This window comes from Triticum aestivum, chromosome 3D (genome assembly GCF_018294505.1).
Source record: "Triticum aestivum cultivar Chinese Spring chromosome 3D, IWGSC CS RefSeq v2.1, whole genome shotgun sequence".
In the NCBI taxonomy this organism is placed as follows: domain Eukaryota; kingdom Viridiplantae; phylum Streptophyta; class Magnoliopsida; order Poales; family Poaceae; genus Triticum; species Triticum aestivum.
This window is the reverse complement of record NC_057802.1, coordinates 481,711,493-481,726,981: the sequence shown is the minus strand read 5'-3', so window position 1 is coordinate 481,726,981 and position 15,489 is coordinate 481,711,493. Positions and strand designations below refer to the sequence as shown.

At 49.2% G+C, this 15,489-nt stretch overlaps 1 protein-coding gene across 3 annotated transcripts; it reads right to left on the bottom strand.

The window, feature by feature from the left end:
- Window positions 1–7,727: 7,727 nt before the first annotated feature.
- LOC123079839 (glucan endo-1,3-beta-glucosidase 14) lies at window positions 7,728–13,662 on the bottom strand. 3 transcript variants are annotated; one of them, XM_044502662.1, is made up of 4 exons: window positions 12,823–13,440; window positions 10,918–11,996; window positions 8,618–8,688; window positions 7,728–8,176 (listed from the first exon to the last, which is right to left on the bottom strand). In XM_044502662.1, exons 1-4 carry the CDS (start codon window positions 12,887–12,889, stop codon window positions 7,747–7,749), a joined length of 1,647 nt encoding a protein of 548 aa, XP_044358597.1. In that variant the 5' UTR covers window positions 12,890–13,440; the 3' UTR covers window positions 7,728–7,746. The 3 variants fall into 3 exon arrangements, with proteins under 3 accessions (XP_044358597.1, XP_044358595.1, XP_044358596.1); XM_044502660.1 differs by lacking the exons at window positions 7,728–8,176; window positions 8,618–8,688; window positions 12,823–13,440 and adding an exon at window positions 13,448–13,662 and having other exon boundaries at window positions 10,703–11,996; XM_044502661.1 differs by lacking the exons at window positions 7,728–8,176; window positions 8,618–8,688 and having other exon boundaries at window positions 10,703–11,996; window positions 12,823–13,438.
- Window positions 13,663–15,489: the final 1,827 nt, after the last annotated feature.

Below are 15,489 nucleotides of genomic sequence, written 5' to 3'. Positions count from 1 at the left end.
CACATACTTGTGGCACTGCCATTTGAGTCATATTGGTATAGAACGCATGAAGAAGCTCCATGTAGATGGATTTTTGGACTCAGTCGTTTTTGAAAAGATTGAGACATGCGAACCATGTCTATTGGTATATATGCATGAAGAAACTCCATGCAGATGGATCGTTTGGACTCACTTGATTTTGAATCACTTGAGACATGCAAATCATACCACATGGGCAAGATGACTGAAAGGCCTCGTTTTCAGTAAGATGGAACAAGAGAGCAACTTATTGGAAGTAATACATTTTGATGTATGCAGTCCAATGAGTGCTGAGGCATGCAGTGGATATCGTTATGTTCTTACTTCACAGATGATTTGAGTAGATGCTGAGTGTATTTACTTGATGAAACACAAGTCTGAATTATTGAAAGGTTCAAGTAATTTCAGAGTGAAGTTGAAGATCGTCGTGACAAGAGGATAAAATGTCTGTGATATGATCATAGAGATGAGTATCTGAGTTACGAGTTTGACACACAATTAAGACATTGTGGAAAGTGTTTCACAATTAACACCGCCTGGAACACCATAGTGTGATGGTGTGTCCGAACATCATAACTGCACCCTATTGGATATGGTGCATACCATGATGTTTCTTATCGAATTACCACTATCGTTTATGGGTTAGGCATTAGAGACAACCGCATTCACTTTAAAAGGGGCACCACGCAATTCCGTTGAGACGACACCGTTTAGAGAAACCTAAGTTGTCGTTTCTTAAAAGTTTGGGGCTGCGATGCTTATGTGAAAAAGTTTCAGGCTGATAAGCTCGAACCCAAAGCGGATAAATGCATCTTCATAGAATACCCAAAACTGTTGGGTATACCTCCCATTTCAGATCTGGAAGCAAAAGTAATTGCTTCTAGAAACGAGTCCTTTCTCGAGGAAAAGTTTCTCTCGAAAGAATTGAGTGGGAGGATGGTGGAGACTTGATAAGGTTATTGAACCGTCGCTTCAACTAGTGTGTAGCAGGACACAGGAAGTTGTTCCTGTGGCACCTACACCAATTGAAGTGGAAGCTTATGATAGTGATCATGAAACTTCGGATCAAGTCACTACCAAACCTCGTAGGACTACGAGGATGCGTGCTACTTCAGAGTGGTACGTGATCCTGTCTGAGATATCATGTTGTTGGACAATACTGAACCTACGAGCTATGGAGAAGCGATGGTGGGCCCATATTCCGACAAATGGTTAGAAGCCATGAAATCCAAGATAAATGGATCTTTGAGAAGAAGACGGACGTGGACGGTAATGTTACCGTCTATGAAGCTCGACTTGTGGCAAAGAGTATTTCCACAAGTTCAAGGAGTTGACTACGATGAGATTTTCTCATCCGTAGCGATGCTTAAGTCCGTCGGAATCATGTTAGCATTAGCTGCATTTATGAAATCTGGCAGATGGATGTCAAAAACAAGTTTCCTTACCAGTTTTCGTAAGGAAAGGTTGTATGTGATACAACCAGAAAGGTTTTGTCAATCCTAAGGATGCTAAAAGGTATGCTAGCTCCAGCGATCCTTCCATGGACTAGAGCAAGCATCTCGGAGTCAGAATATACGCTTTGATGGAGTGATCAAAGTTTTTGGGTTTATACAAAGTTTGTTAGAAACTTGTATTTACAATAAAGTGAGTGGGAGCGCTACAACATTTCTGATAAGTATATGTGAATGACATATTGTTGATCCGAAATGATGTAAAATTTCTGGAAAGCATAAAGGGTTGTTTGAAAGGAGTTTTTCAAAGGAAGACCTGGATAAAGCTGCTTACGTATTGGGCATCAAGATCTATAGAGATAGATCAAGACGCCTGATGATACTTTCAAAGAACGCACACCTTGACATGATTTTGAAAGAGTTCAAAATAGATCAGCAAAGAAGGAGTTCTTGGCTGTGTTACAAGGTGTGAGTATTGAGTAAGACTCAAGACCTGACCACAGCAGAAAAAAGAGAAAGGACGAAGGTCGTCCCCTATGCTTCAGACGTAGGCTCTATAGTATGCTATGTTGTGTACCGCACATGAAGTGTGCCTTGCCATGAGTTGGTCAAGGGGTAAAATAGTGATCCGGGAATGGATCACATGACAGCGGTCGAATTTATCCTTAGTATGTAGTGGACTAAGGAATTTTCTCGATGATGGAGGTGAAAAGGAGTTCGTCGTAAAGGGTTACGTCGATGCGAACTTTGACACTAATCCGGATGACTCTGAGTAGTAAACCGGATTCGTATAGTAGAGCAATCATTTGAAATGGCTCCAAATAGCGCGCGGTAGCATCCACAAGATGACATAAATATTCGTAAAGCACACACGGATCTGAAAGGTTCAGACCCGTTGACTAATAACCTCTCTCACAAGCATAACATGATCAAATCAGAACTCATTGAGTGTTAATCACATAGTGATGTGAACTAGATTGTTGACTCTAGTAAACTCTTTAGATGTTGGTCACATGGTGATGTGACCTATGAGTGTTAATCACATGGTGATGTGGACTAGATTATTGACTCTAGTGCAAGTGGGAGACTGTTGGAAATATGCCCTAGAGGCAATAATAAATTGGTTATTATTATATTTCCTTGTTCATGATAATCATTTATTATCCATGCTAGAATTGTATTGATAGGAAACTCAGATACATGTGTGGATACATAGACAACACCATGTCCCTAGTAAGCCTCTAGTTGACTAGCTCGTTGATCAATAGATGGTTACGGTTTCCTGACCATGGACATTGGATGTCGTTGATAACGGGATCACATCATTAGGAGAATGATGTGATGGACAAGACCCAATCCTAAGCCTAGCACAAGATCGTGTAGTTCGTTTGCTCAGAGCTTTTCTAATGTCAAGTATCATTTCCTTAGATCATGAGATTGTGCAACTCCCGGATACTGTAGGAATGCTTTGGGTGTACCAAACGTCACAACGTAACTGGGTGGCTATAAAGGTGCACTACAGGTATCTCCGAAAGTGTCTGTTGGGTTGGCACGAATCGAGACTGGGATTTGTCACTCCGTGTAAACGGAGAGGTATCTTTGGGCCCACTCGGTAGGACATCATCATAATGTGCACAATGTGACCAAGGAGTTGATCACGGGATGATGTGAGTTACGGAACGAGTAAAGAGACTTGCCGGTAACGAGATTGAGCAAGGTATCGGGATACCGACGATCGAATCTCGGGCAAGTAACATACCGATAGACAAAGGGAATTGCATACGGGATTGATTGAATCCCCGACATCGTGGTTCATCCGATGAGATCATCGTGGAATATGTGGGAGCCAACATGGGTATCCAGATCCCGCTGTTGGTTATTGACCGGAGAACGTCTCGGTCATGTCTGCATGGTTCCCGAACCCGTAGGGTCTACACACTTAAGGTTCGATGACGCTAGGGTTATAGGGAAAGTATGTACGTGGTTACCGAATGTTGTTCGGAGTCCCGAATGAGATCCCGGACGTCACGAGGAGTTCCGGAATGGTCCGGAGGTAAAGATTTATATATGGGAAGTCCTGTTTTGGTCACCGGAAAAGTTTCGGGTGATATCGGTAATGTACCGGGACCACCGGGAGGGTCCCGGGGGTCCACCAAGTGGGGCCACCAGCCCCAGAAGGCTGCGTGGGCCAAGTGTGGGAGGGGACCAGCCCCAGGTGGGCTGGTGCGCCCCCCCCACCAAGGCCCAAGGCGCATGGGAGAGTGGGAGGGGGCAAACCCTAGGTCCAGATGGGCCTTAGGGCCCATCTAGTGGGGCGCCCCCCCCCTCTCCTCCCCTTGGCCGCCCCCCTTGATGGGATCTAGGGCTGGCCGCCTCCTCTTGGGGTGGGAACCCTAGAGGGGGGCGCAGCCCCCTCCCCCTATATATAGTTGAGGTTTGGCCTGCCCAAGACACATGAGAACGTCTCTCTTTCGGTGCAGCCATACCCCTCTCCCTCCTCCTCCTCTCCCGCGGTGCTTGGCGAAGCCCTGCGGGATTGCCACGCTCCTCCAGCACCACCATGCCGTTGTGCTGCTGCTGGATGGAGTCTTCCCCAACCTCTCCCTCTCTCCTTGCTGGATCAAGGCGTGGGAGACGTCACCGGGCTGCACGTGTGTTGAACGCGGAGGCACCGTTCTTCGGTGCTTAGATCGGAATCAACCGCGATCTGAATCGCTACGAGTACGACTCCCTCATCCGCGTTCTTGCAACGCTTCCGCATCGCGATCTACAAGGGTATGTAGATGCACTCCCCTTCCCCTCGTTGCTAGATTACTCCATAGATTGATCTTGGTGATGCGTAGAAAATTTTGAATTTCTGCTACGTTCCCCAACATTGGGATACCGACGATCGAATCTCGGGCAAGTAACGTACCGATTGACAAAGGGAATTGTATACGGGATTGATTGAATCCTTGACATCTTGGTTCATCCGATGAGATCATCGTGGAACATGTGGGAGCCAACATGGGTATCCAGATCCCACTGTTGGTTATTGACCGGAGAGTCGTCTCGGTCATGTCTGCATGTCTCCCGAACCCGTAGGGTCTACACACTTAAGGTTCGGTGACGCTAGAGTTGTAGAGATATTAGTATGCGGTTAACCGAAAGTTGTTCGGAGTCCCGGATGAGATCCCGGATGTCACGAGGAGTTCCGGAATGGTCCGGAGGTAAAGATTTATATATGGGAGGTCCTATTTTGGCCACCGGAAAATGTTCGGGATTTTTCGGTATTGTACCGGGAAGGTTCTAGAAGGTTCCGAAGTGGGGCCCACATGCATGGGGGGACCCACATGAACGTGGGTAGTGGGGGCAAGGCGCCACACCCCTGGTCAAGGCGCACCAAGATCCCACCTTAGAAGGAATAAGATCATATCCCGAAGGGATAAGATCAAGATCCCTAAAAAAGGGGGATAACAATCGGTGGGGAAGGGAAATGATGGGATTTCTTTCCCCCACCTTTGCCAACGCCCCAATGGACTTGGAGGGCAAGAAACCAGCCCCCTCCACCCCTATATATAGTGGGGAGGCGCATGGGAGCAGCACCCCAAGCCCTGGCGCCTCCTCCCTCCCGTGACACCTCTTCCTTCCCGCTTGCACTTGGCGAAGCCCTGCCGGGATCCCGCTACTTCCACCACCACGCCGTCGTGCTGCTGGATCTCCATCAACTTCTCCTCCCCCCTTGCTGGATCAAGAAGGAGGAGACGTCCCCGCTCCGTACGTGTGTTGAACGCGGAGGTGCCGTCCGTTCGGCGCTAGGATCATCGGTGATTTGGATCACGACGAGTACGACTCCATCAACCCCGTTCTCTTGAACGCTTCCGCTCGCGATCTACAAGGGTATGTATATGAACTCCTCCCCTCTCGTTGCTAGCATCTCCTAGATTGATCTTGGTGACACGTAGGAAAATTTTGAATTTCTGCTACGTTCCCCAACACATATAAAACCATTCTGCTTGTTTGCCTCAGCCACTTCGAGAAAATTATGCACGCCCTTAACGTACTCGGAGGTGTGTCTGTCACCGTACATCCATTGCCGGTTCATCTGCGTGCATTATATATAATTAAGTGTGTCAAAAACTATTACAGAATATCATGGATAGATAGGTGACCAAATTAATATAAGTTCATCATCACATTAAAACCAAAGTACATACATAGTTCTCATTGAACAACATATAGCTCTCCAGAGCATCTAACTAAACCATACATTGAAACTATGTAAAACATTTCAATGCAACAACAAATGCGATCATAATCGCAACCAAGGTAACAATTGATCCTACGGCATAATGATACCAAGCCTCGGTATGAATGGCATATTTTTTAATCTTTCTAATTTTCAAACGCATTGTGTCCATCTTGATCTTGTGATCATCGATGACATCCGCAACATGCAACTCCAATATCATCTTCTCCTCCTCAATTTTTTTATTTTTTCCTTCAAGTAATTGTTTTCTTCTTCAACTAAATTTAACCTCTCGACAATAGGGTCGGTTGGAATTTCCGGTTCACATACCTCCTAGATAAATAAAATCTATGTCACGTTGGTCGGCATAATTGTCATAAACAATAAATGAACCAAATAGTTATAAAAGATAATATATACCACATCCGAATCATAGACAGGACGAGGGCCGACGGGGGCGGATACCAAAACCATCGCATTATATAATAACAAGCAATAATAAAAGTAAGAAAATTAGACAAGTATCTATCTAAAGTAAGAATTCTTTTCATTCAGAAAAAGATAAGAACAAGAGGCTCACCACGGTGGTGCCGGCGACGAGATCGACGCGGGCGATCGACGGCGGTGAAGATGGGGACGGGACGTGACGGCCCGCTAAACCTATGCAAATCTCGGGGAAAATGGAGCTTGGAGGTCGAGCTTCGAGAGGAGAAAGCTTAATTAGTGTGGCTCGGGCATTTCATCGAACACCTCATGTGCATAGGAGGTGAGCTAGAGCACCCAAATGCCCTTCCCTCGCCGGCCAGAAAAAACAGAGCACTGTGGAGTGCTCTGCCGCGGCGATGGGGTATATATAGGCAACTAATTTGTCCCGGTTCGTGGCTCGAACCGGGACAAAAGCTCCCCCTTCTGTCCCGGTTCGAGCCACGAACCGGGACCAATATATGTGGGCCAGGAGCGAGGCCCACTGATTCCGGTTCGTGCCAGGAACTGGGACAAATGGGTCCAGACGAACCGGGACCAATGCCCACGAGGCCCCGGCCGGCCCCCTGGGCTCACGAACCGGGACATATGCCCCATGGGTCCCGGTTCGTGACTGAACCGGGACTAATGGGCTGGCCAGGCCCGAACCAATTCCCTGTTTTCTACTAGTGCATGTCCGAATCCGCACAATCCGATATTTGACTCAGCATCTGTTTCCCTTCCGAATCCGAAAATAAATACAGGATATGATAAGGCATAAGAATTATACGCTTGAATCCAATCCGGTTTAACCCCTATGGACAACTATATTTGAAAATTAATTTAACGATATAGACGCTTATGACCTCCCCCATACGGCTTCACGTTCCCATACGGCTTCACAATGTCAATCAACTAGACAGAAACGGTGAAAGTGTTTTTCTAATCCTGAGCTCACATGCACCCTGACGAAAATTAAAATTGGAAAACTAGTTAAAAATAAAAAAATGACTTTTAATGATAAACACTGACAAATGTTTTACCTGCGCGCAATTTTTTAATGGAATAACATTTGTGGACGTCAGGTCAAAAAAAATTGATGCTTCCAAAACTAGTATTTTTTGAGCATTTGATTTTTTTTTTCCGACCTCCATGAATATCAATTTATCACCTAATTTCGCACCCAAACGAAATTTTTATTACAACAGAAATCAAAGTTTGTTTTAACAATAAACTGTTTTTTGGATTTTTACTGTTCACATGAGTTTTTTTTAGACAAGTGTGCATATGAGATTAGAAAAGCCATGTCCGTGCCAATTCTCTCTCTTTTTTACCCTATAAAAAACTTCTGGCTTTCACACAATTTTAAATTGATAAAGGTGCAACCTAGAGTGTGTATGTGTTGCAGATATATTGGCTTGCAACGGAGCCTAATGAACAGCTAATGCTAGACTTGAAAGTTTAAACTTCAACCACGAGTGTAGGTTTTCTTTAAGAGTAACGAATGAAAGTACACACTGTGAGCTTTTTTTTAGACAATTCACTGAAGCTTTATTAATTCTTTTTTTTTTGGTGGGAGAAGCTTTATTAATTCGTCACAATATTTACAGGGATGGAAGGAAGATTTCCCGGATGACCTAACCAAACATGACGGCCACCTTCCAAGGTAAGAGCATGCTTCGCTAAATTGTGAGCCTGCAAATTCGAGCTCCTATTTTCATAAACTATTTTACACGATGTAAAGAAAACAGAATGGGTAATGATCTCCTGGATTACAGCTCCATAACTTGTCCGATTTCGCTTCTGAATGTCCTCAACGACCACCTTGCGGTCTGATGCAATGTGTAATCTCTGGATATACAGATCATGCGATAGGGCCAATGCCTCGCTGACAGCAAACGCCTCTAAAGTTATTGGGTCTGTGATGTGCCTAAACACAATGGCTGATGCTCCTAAGAAAGATCCTCCTCGGTCCTGCAGATTACTCCTATTGCTCCATATCCATGACGAGATACTGCTGCATCGACATTTAATTTTGAGTAGTCAGCCGCTGGGGGATCCAGTGAGCTGAGTTTGAAATCTCTGGCTTGATGGGCGCTCCTGAGCGCCTCGCATTTATCACCTGCAGCTCCAACATATATGAGTTGATAAACCCGTGCACTGTATATGGTGACTGAAAAATTCCCCCTCATGAATGGCCTTTTTCCTTGCTTCCCGTATCGTCCATAGAGCTACCACAACGCAGACAAAGTCACTGCTCGATAATATCTCATGAATTGCAAACATCCAATCCTTTGCGCTCTCTTTTGTATGGTTTTTTTTTTAATCTTCTTCTGTATGGGTGCACATCACCTCGAACAAGAGAGAGAAGGGCGTGCCTCCAAGTATGGGCTTTCTTGTCGTCAGCTGAGCTATGCCGAGCCCAAAACGTATGGGCTTTTACCCCAGACGGACTTACCTTTCTAAAAAAGCATCAAGGCTCCATTTGATATCTTCCCACCAGGCTGAATAATGTACTGATGAAACCATCTGTTACACCCACAGACCCATAACATCAATGGAAGTTAACCAAGAACAACCCATAAAAAAAAGAACAAGTGACAATTCTCTGAGTTTTTTACACTAACAAATTCTCTGATTTTTGCCATTTTTTAATTGGCAAAGGTTCAACCTGGACCATGTAAGCATTGCAGAAATGATGAATAAACACGATAGCCTCGACAAAAAAAAAAAGCTTAGAAAGACAAGATTACCAAACAAATTCGATGTAACTGCAAACTAGCTAGTACATACAAGACATTCATCTAACATGTCCAGCCTCCGCAGTCAGTGCAGCTATAGTACAGCTCTTGATATCCACTCAGAACCAGAAATTCTCTATCGCCTGTGCCATAGAAAAAAGAGTACATTGAGCGCAAAACTCTGACAGAACCGTCCGTTTTCTTCAGGAACACAGGTTCAGAAGCACACAGCACGATTATCATATCACCGCAAAAGCAATGTGGCCTATTATCTGCGTCAAGCTACACACACAGTACACACCCCAATGAAAAAAGGCACTTGCATCTGAACGACGAAATAGGTAAAGATATACCGCTACAGCCTACAGGGACAGGCATATATGGGTGGGCAGCACCTACACATGTTTCTTTTTCAGAAAGATAACTGCACACTGTGATTCCGGGAATAAAGCCTCCCCCGCAGACTCGCACGCTGCTCACATACACGGAGGCTGAAGCAGTCAGTACCGACTTGTGAACCAGAAAAAGATATCCAGCAAAAGGGGTAGATATTCCACAGGCCACCACGTTCGCATGGTCAGTATCAGCAACAAGCCATGGATGACATGAGATTTCGAACGGCCGAACAGTACGAGTCGGTTGGCTCCGAGCTCTGAAATGGATGCCACTGGCGCGCTACACGCCCACGCTGCATGACATGAGGCACCGGGTGGTGATCGAGCGAGCGGGCGGTCAACAACTCGCTCGGCAGCCAGACAAGGACGATACCTCCCTATCTGGACCGCCTCTAGTCTCCATCGTTGGCTTCTTGCAGGGCATGACGCCGACGCCTCTGGACCGATCGGCGGAGTGCGCGGTGGTTTGGGCGGAGCCGTCAGCAAAATCTCTCGGTTTGCTGGTTGGCTACGATCGTAGCGCATGCGCGGCGCATAATTGCGCGCGTACCGGTGGTCAGACCCATCAAGCCAGCGATGGGTCTCAACAAACAGGGAGGGAACCAGCGGTCCCTGTAGCCGAGCACGCCGCTCAACAGGATGGATCATTCCACATGCACGGGCACATGGCGCACCGGAGGCTCGGGCTTGCGTTGCGTGACCTGTTACCTAACCAGACATGGGCGCAACACGCCCCGAATCCGCCGCTGCTGTGCTGGGGTTTTCGTCCGGAACTTCCTTTCGTTCGGCCACTTTCTCGCCACGATTTGGTACCAAGCTTAAACTACCGTGTCAGGGGCGCGAGCCTGAGGCGAGCTAGTGAGTTATCTGTACCTCTTTGTCAGGGAAAATAAGTCTATCGTTCGATCTGAGTCTGATGATGAACTAGTGGCCAGGACAACTCAGGCTCTTCGCTGGACGATGCGTTAGCCGGAAGGGAGCCCCAATCATTCGTGCGGGGGTGGTGGTGGTACGTGTGGAGGAAGCTCGGGGGAATAATGCGGCGAGCATGACACCCACCGCCGTCGCTAACGTTATCTGCAAGCCAGACCGCAGAAAAAGCCCAAGATCAGGCGTGCAAGTTCATTCAGATTACGAGTTAGTAGAGCTTTCCCTCGTGTTGTTCGGCGACACGACGAGACCTCGACGTTGAATTGCTTTGCCACTTTGACGCTTGACATTCCCTGACACGATTTCTTTCCCGCTAAGTGCTACTACAGCTAGCATGTTTCTCCAGTCAAACACTCTAGGAATTGCCGCGCTTTCTGCGATGCCCGGCCGCCCGTCCATCGCCGTCCCTTTGGGGGTGCCTCCACATCTTCACAGGCCCGTGCCTTTTCCTCTCGAGATCGATCATTGGGGCGGGAATAATCAGAGAAAGGGAAAACTTTCCGGGACAGACATCGCCGTCGTGCCGAATTTCCGAATCTCGGCCTGCCCCATAACTGATTTACAACATGCTTCCGTATACAATGAATGGTGATGAATCACTACTAGTTTACTTTAATCAATCAGCATGCCAACAATGCTGACAGCACGGGCAATACCAGCAGTAGCGTCAAAGAAGATAATCTTCTTCTTACCGCCACCAATCTGGACGCGGCCGAGAACATGGACTGCGACGAGTACGGGTCGAACCTCCCCACCGACGACCCCCCGCCGTCGCCGGACCCGGCGGTGCCGGCGTTGATCGCGTACACCGGGGAGCCGTTGGGGTAGAACAGCCCGTAGTTTCTTTCTGACGCCGGCCCGGGCTTCATGTTCTCGTTGAAGAGCGCGAACACGAACACGTCGATGGGCACGCTGGGCTTGAGCGGCGTGCCCTGGCCCATGGCGATCCGCTGCATGAGGTTGCCGTTGTACGCCGCCGCGTTCTGCGCGGTGGCGCCCACCTCGTCCTCGTCCCCTTTCGACGGCCACCCCGTCTCCGACACCCGCACGCCGATGTCCGTGTGCCCCATGGCCTTCATGGCCGCGTACACCGCGTCGATCTGCGCGTACAGCATGTTGTCGTACACCAGGCCGCCGTCGCGCACGCCGGCGTTGGGCTGGAACAGCACGTACGGCAGCGACACGCTCGCCGGGCTCCCCTTGTAGGCGAAGAATGGGTACGCGTTGATGAGGAAGGGGGAGCCCGTCTTGCTGTGGAAGTCCAGCAGCGGCCTCACGTACTGCGCCACGCCCTCCTGGAACGCGCCGGACGACGGCGGGAAGCTGCTGGCGAGCACGTTCACCGAGTGCGCCGACGAGACCGTCACCCGGCCGCTCAGCCCGAGCGCGGCGAGCGCGTCGTAGACGGCCTGCATGGCGGGCACGAGGCTGGCCGCCATGGCCGTGTCGTTGTTGCCCAGCACCTCGTTGCCGACGATGATGCCGGTGATGCGGGTGGCCGGGATGAAGGGCTGCACGTGCTGCGCCACCCACTGCCGCGCCGCGCCGGGGCTGGTCGCCATGGTCTGCAGGTTCTCGTTGCCCACCGAGATGATGAACTCCACGCCCGTGTTGGCGAACGCCGTCAGCACCTTGGGGTCCGCGTCGTAGAGCTTCACCCGGTTCACGTTCATGGACCGGAGCAGGCTCGCCACCTGCGTGGGGTCCGGCAGGTTGTTGGCGATCTGCCCGTAGTTGATGCCGAACTTTTGCTGCGCCGACACTGTGCCCACTGCGGAAAGGCACGGCGAGGTTAACAGTGCGAGGAGCAATCAACTGCTACTATACCATTGTTTCGAAAATATCTTCTTCGAAAAGAGATAAAAAAACATTTTTGAAATCGAATTTCACTTTTCAGATATAGCCACCGAATGCTTTAGGTCGGCAGTCTCTTTGGCGATCAACTTGCACAAAATAATCGGTCGGAAATAGACAGCCTACTATACTCCAACTGATATCCAGATGATGATGCATGCAGTTGCGGTCAGGTGAGATTGACATATACTCGCAAGTAGTAGCAGAGAAGAAGGGTGAATTCGCAAGTGTATTGGCTTCAGTGTGCGCAAAGAAAAAGTGTGTTGGTTCGGGCTATGAATAAATAAGTCTTGTGATGACGCGGGAAACTTGAAGATGGTCTCACATGCGCGCGCATCAAAGCTGACAAAGCGAGGCGGCTAAATTAACTCTTACGACAATGACGAGCTACAGTTAGTGGAAGAGCAATTCGACGCAGGTCCACCGGATCTGAGATCTCCATGCTCTGTTTCGTAGCTTGATGGTAGCTCGAACAGGCTCTTGGAACCGCACAGCCCCGTAATTGCAGCGAAAACAGTCTTGATTGAAACTCTTGGAGACGGCACTACCGGTTGGGGCAGGAGCAACACATCGTGCATAGAATTCGATGGGCAACCGTTCGAGATGGCAGAAGCGCAGAAAGAATCGCAGAGCGCTCCACCAGATTGATCGACAGCAATGGCGGAGGCTGGAGGAAGGGTACAAGCAAGAAGAGAAAAGCTCAAGAGCAGAAGGAAGCAAGGAGGAGGAAGCAGAGCACACACCTGAGAAGAGCGAGAGCAGCAGCAGGATGCAGGGCAGGAGCGGCGACGATGGGACGCGATGCTCCATTGCTCGTCTCGTTCTCTGCTCTCCTCTCGGCCCCTGTGGCCCTGTCCTCGGCGGATATATGAGGTCTGGGCCTCTGGGCGGTTACGTTCGTGTTGGTAAAGTAGAGAGCGGCTCCTTCCCTCGGGATCGACCCCTCGCCTTCCCAAGTTTTTATAGGAGTGCCAAATACCACCGGATACCAATGCGTTCAGAGAAGGTAAACTAATGAAATATCTGGGCGGAAGTCGGCGTCCGCTGGCCTACAGCAGAGTCCAGGCCTGGCGCACCACACGGTCGCACCGCCCGGGCACGTGCGCGGCCTCTCGGTTGCTCCTGGAAACGGCACTACGGATTGGGAGGTGGAAGACGACTAGACGAGCAACAAACCGCGTACTGAATTCGACAGGCAAAGCTGCCGCGGTGACGGCGGCGGAGAGAGTAGGCAGAGCTGTTGACCCGGCTGATCGACGGCAATGGCGGCGTCCGCGGAGGGCAGAGAGGCAGAGCGGCGCGAGAAAGAAGAGAACAAACTCGTATATAGCAGAAGGAAGCAAGGTGGAAGCAGGGCAGAGCACGCACCTGAGAAGAGCGAGAGCAGCACGAGGCCGAGCAGGAGCGGCGAGGAGGCGCCGGACTCCATTGTTGGTCGAGTCATCGTCCGCGGCGCCTTCCCTCTCCTCTCCGCTCTCTGTCTGTCCGTCCTTGGCCGGGAGGTATATATGCTTGCTCGGGCGGTTACGTTCGGGTTCAAGTTCAGCGGCTCCTTCCTTCTGAGCGCTTTCCGACTTGGTAGTTTTTATAGGAGCCGGAGTAGCAACATGGCAGACAAGGTAAACTAAAAAAATATCTCTAGGAGGAAGTCGGCGGCCGCTCCCCTGCGCCAGGGTCCAGACCTCAACACACGGCACACCGGCACACGGTCGCGCCGCACGGGCGCGCAGGTTCCCTCCACGCTTCGTGCACCTCCACACCTTGTTGGCTGTTGCGCCTGTCCGGTCGTGCCCGCGCCGAGGCAACGCGATTCCGCATGCCTCCGGTGATTTTTCGTGACCGGGAACGGGCCGATCAATCATTCGTGACATGAGTGCACCGCGAGTCGCAGTCCCTGCTGCATGATACGTGTGCAGGGCCGGTCGTCTCGAGCGTTTTGTTTTTATGTGCACCTCCGGTCCGGGTGAAAATAATCAGTCAGACGAGATGAGGAGCCCAGAACCTGCACTCTGTTGTTGAACCGTCTGTTGAGTGCGCGCAAGCAGCGGTCAAGCGTCCCGCATTGTCTAATCTCGATGAGGAGGGGGTGCATAAGTTGGATTTCAACTCCTGCCTCTCGCCAGCAATGATTTTGTTTGTTTGTTTGTCTGCGACGGATCGATGTGTCACACATACAGATACAGACGGTGTTTTTGAATGAGAGGATATTGTTTGGCTGTGTGCATCTTAGCTATGCAGAGGCCGGGTGTAATGCACCCTTTTTCGAAAAAGATACAGACGGTGAATGTGAATGCCCTGTCGCTTCTCTCTTAACTACTGGTATTATTTACAGCTAGCTTTGTCTTTTCGGATGCACGAGAAATCACTTCGCACGAATCGACCTCCTTTCTCAGAAAGAAGGTTGCCCCCGGCATCTTGGTGCATATATTTCACACAAACAGAGGATAGCAGGTTCCTTGTGCTGTTGTGCATGTCGGCTCTTCAACTTGTCAAGTCCAACAAGGGCAAAGGCTCGATATAGTTTCATGGGCCAGGTTGATTCGTGCGAAGTGATTGCATCGCTAGCTGTTGTCTCATAGGCGTGGTGCCATTTCAGGCAAGTTCTGAGTATATTGTGTTTTTCACACTGTGCTGTGCTAGCCAGCAGCTAGGAAGGCAGCATGTTTGGCGTGGTCGGTGGCATGGGTCACGCGGAATTGCGTTTTGCTTGTGCTTCTCGCTCGCTCGCCCCTCGAGATCGGGACCAAGGAACAGTTGCCGACCTCCAAAACTTGGATTATTTTGCGCGCGGAGGTACAGGGACGGCCAGCTGTAGCAGTTCATACTTGGTGCGTACGTACGTAATCTAGTTCCGCCCCGTGTCAGAATTCGTGTCCTCGCGCGCAGGCTCGCTCCGTGTCCATGCGTTTGGTAGTCGGCCCGGCCCTCATTCATTCACACATATAAAAACCAGTATGGACTGGAACCCAAGATATGATATTCTAAACATTTTTCAGCTGCGTGTTGCGGCTCGCACCGTCATCGTACAAAAATACGCCCTTCATGTGCAGATTTGATTTTTCCTGCATATATTAACAACAACTATATCTGACATCTTTTGTTCTCCTTTTTCCATTCTCGGTCTGTGTTGCGTACATCTCTTGTTTTCCTCGTTCAGTCCTTTCTCGTATTTCTCAGAAAAGAAAATGTTATGCGCCTTGTTTTCCTTGTTGCACACGATTTGTTCGTTTCGCAGACGTACCGGTGTCAAACAGTTTTGCTAGAACTCATCTAGATGAGACATAATTTGGTCTCATTCATCTTTTATAGACATTGGATGTAGTGCTATAAAATGCGTGTGTGCCGATGTGGGTTGTATCTGTTCTTGTTTTCTAGGTGAATGAGACCAAATCATATCTCATCTATATGAG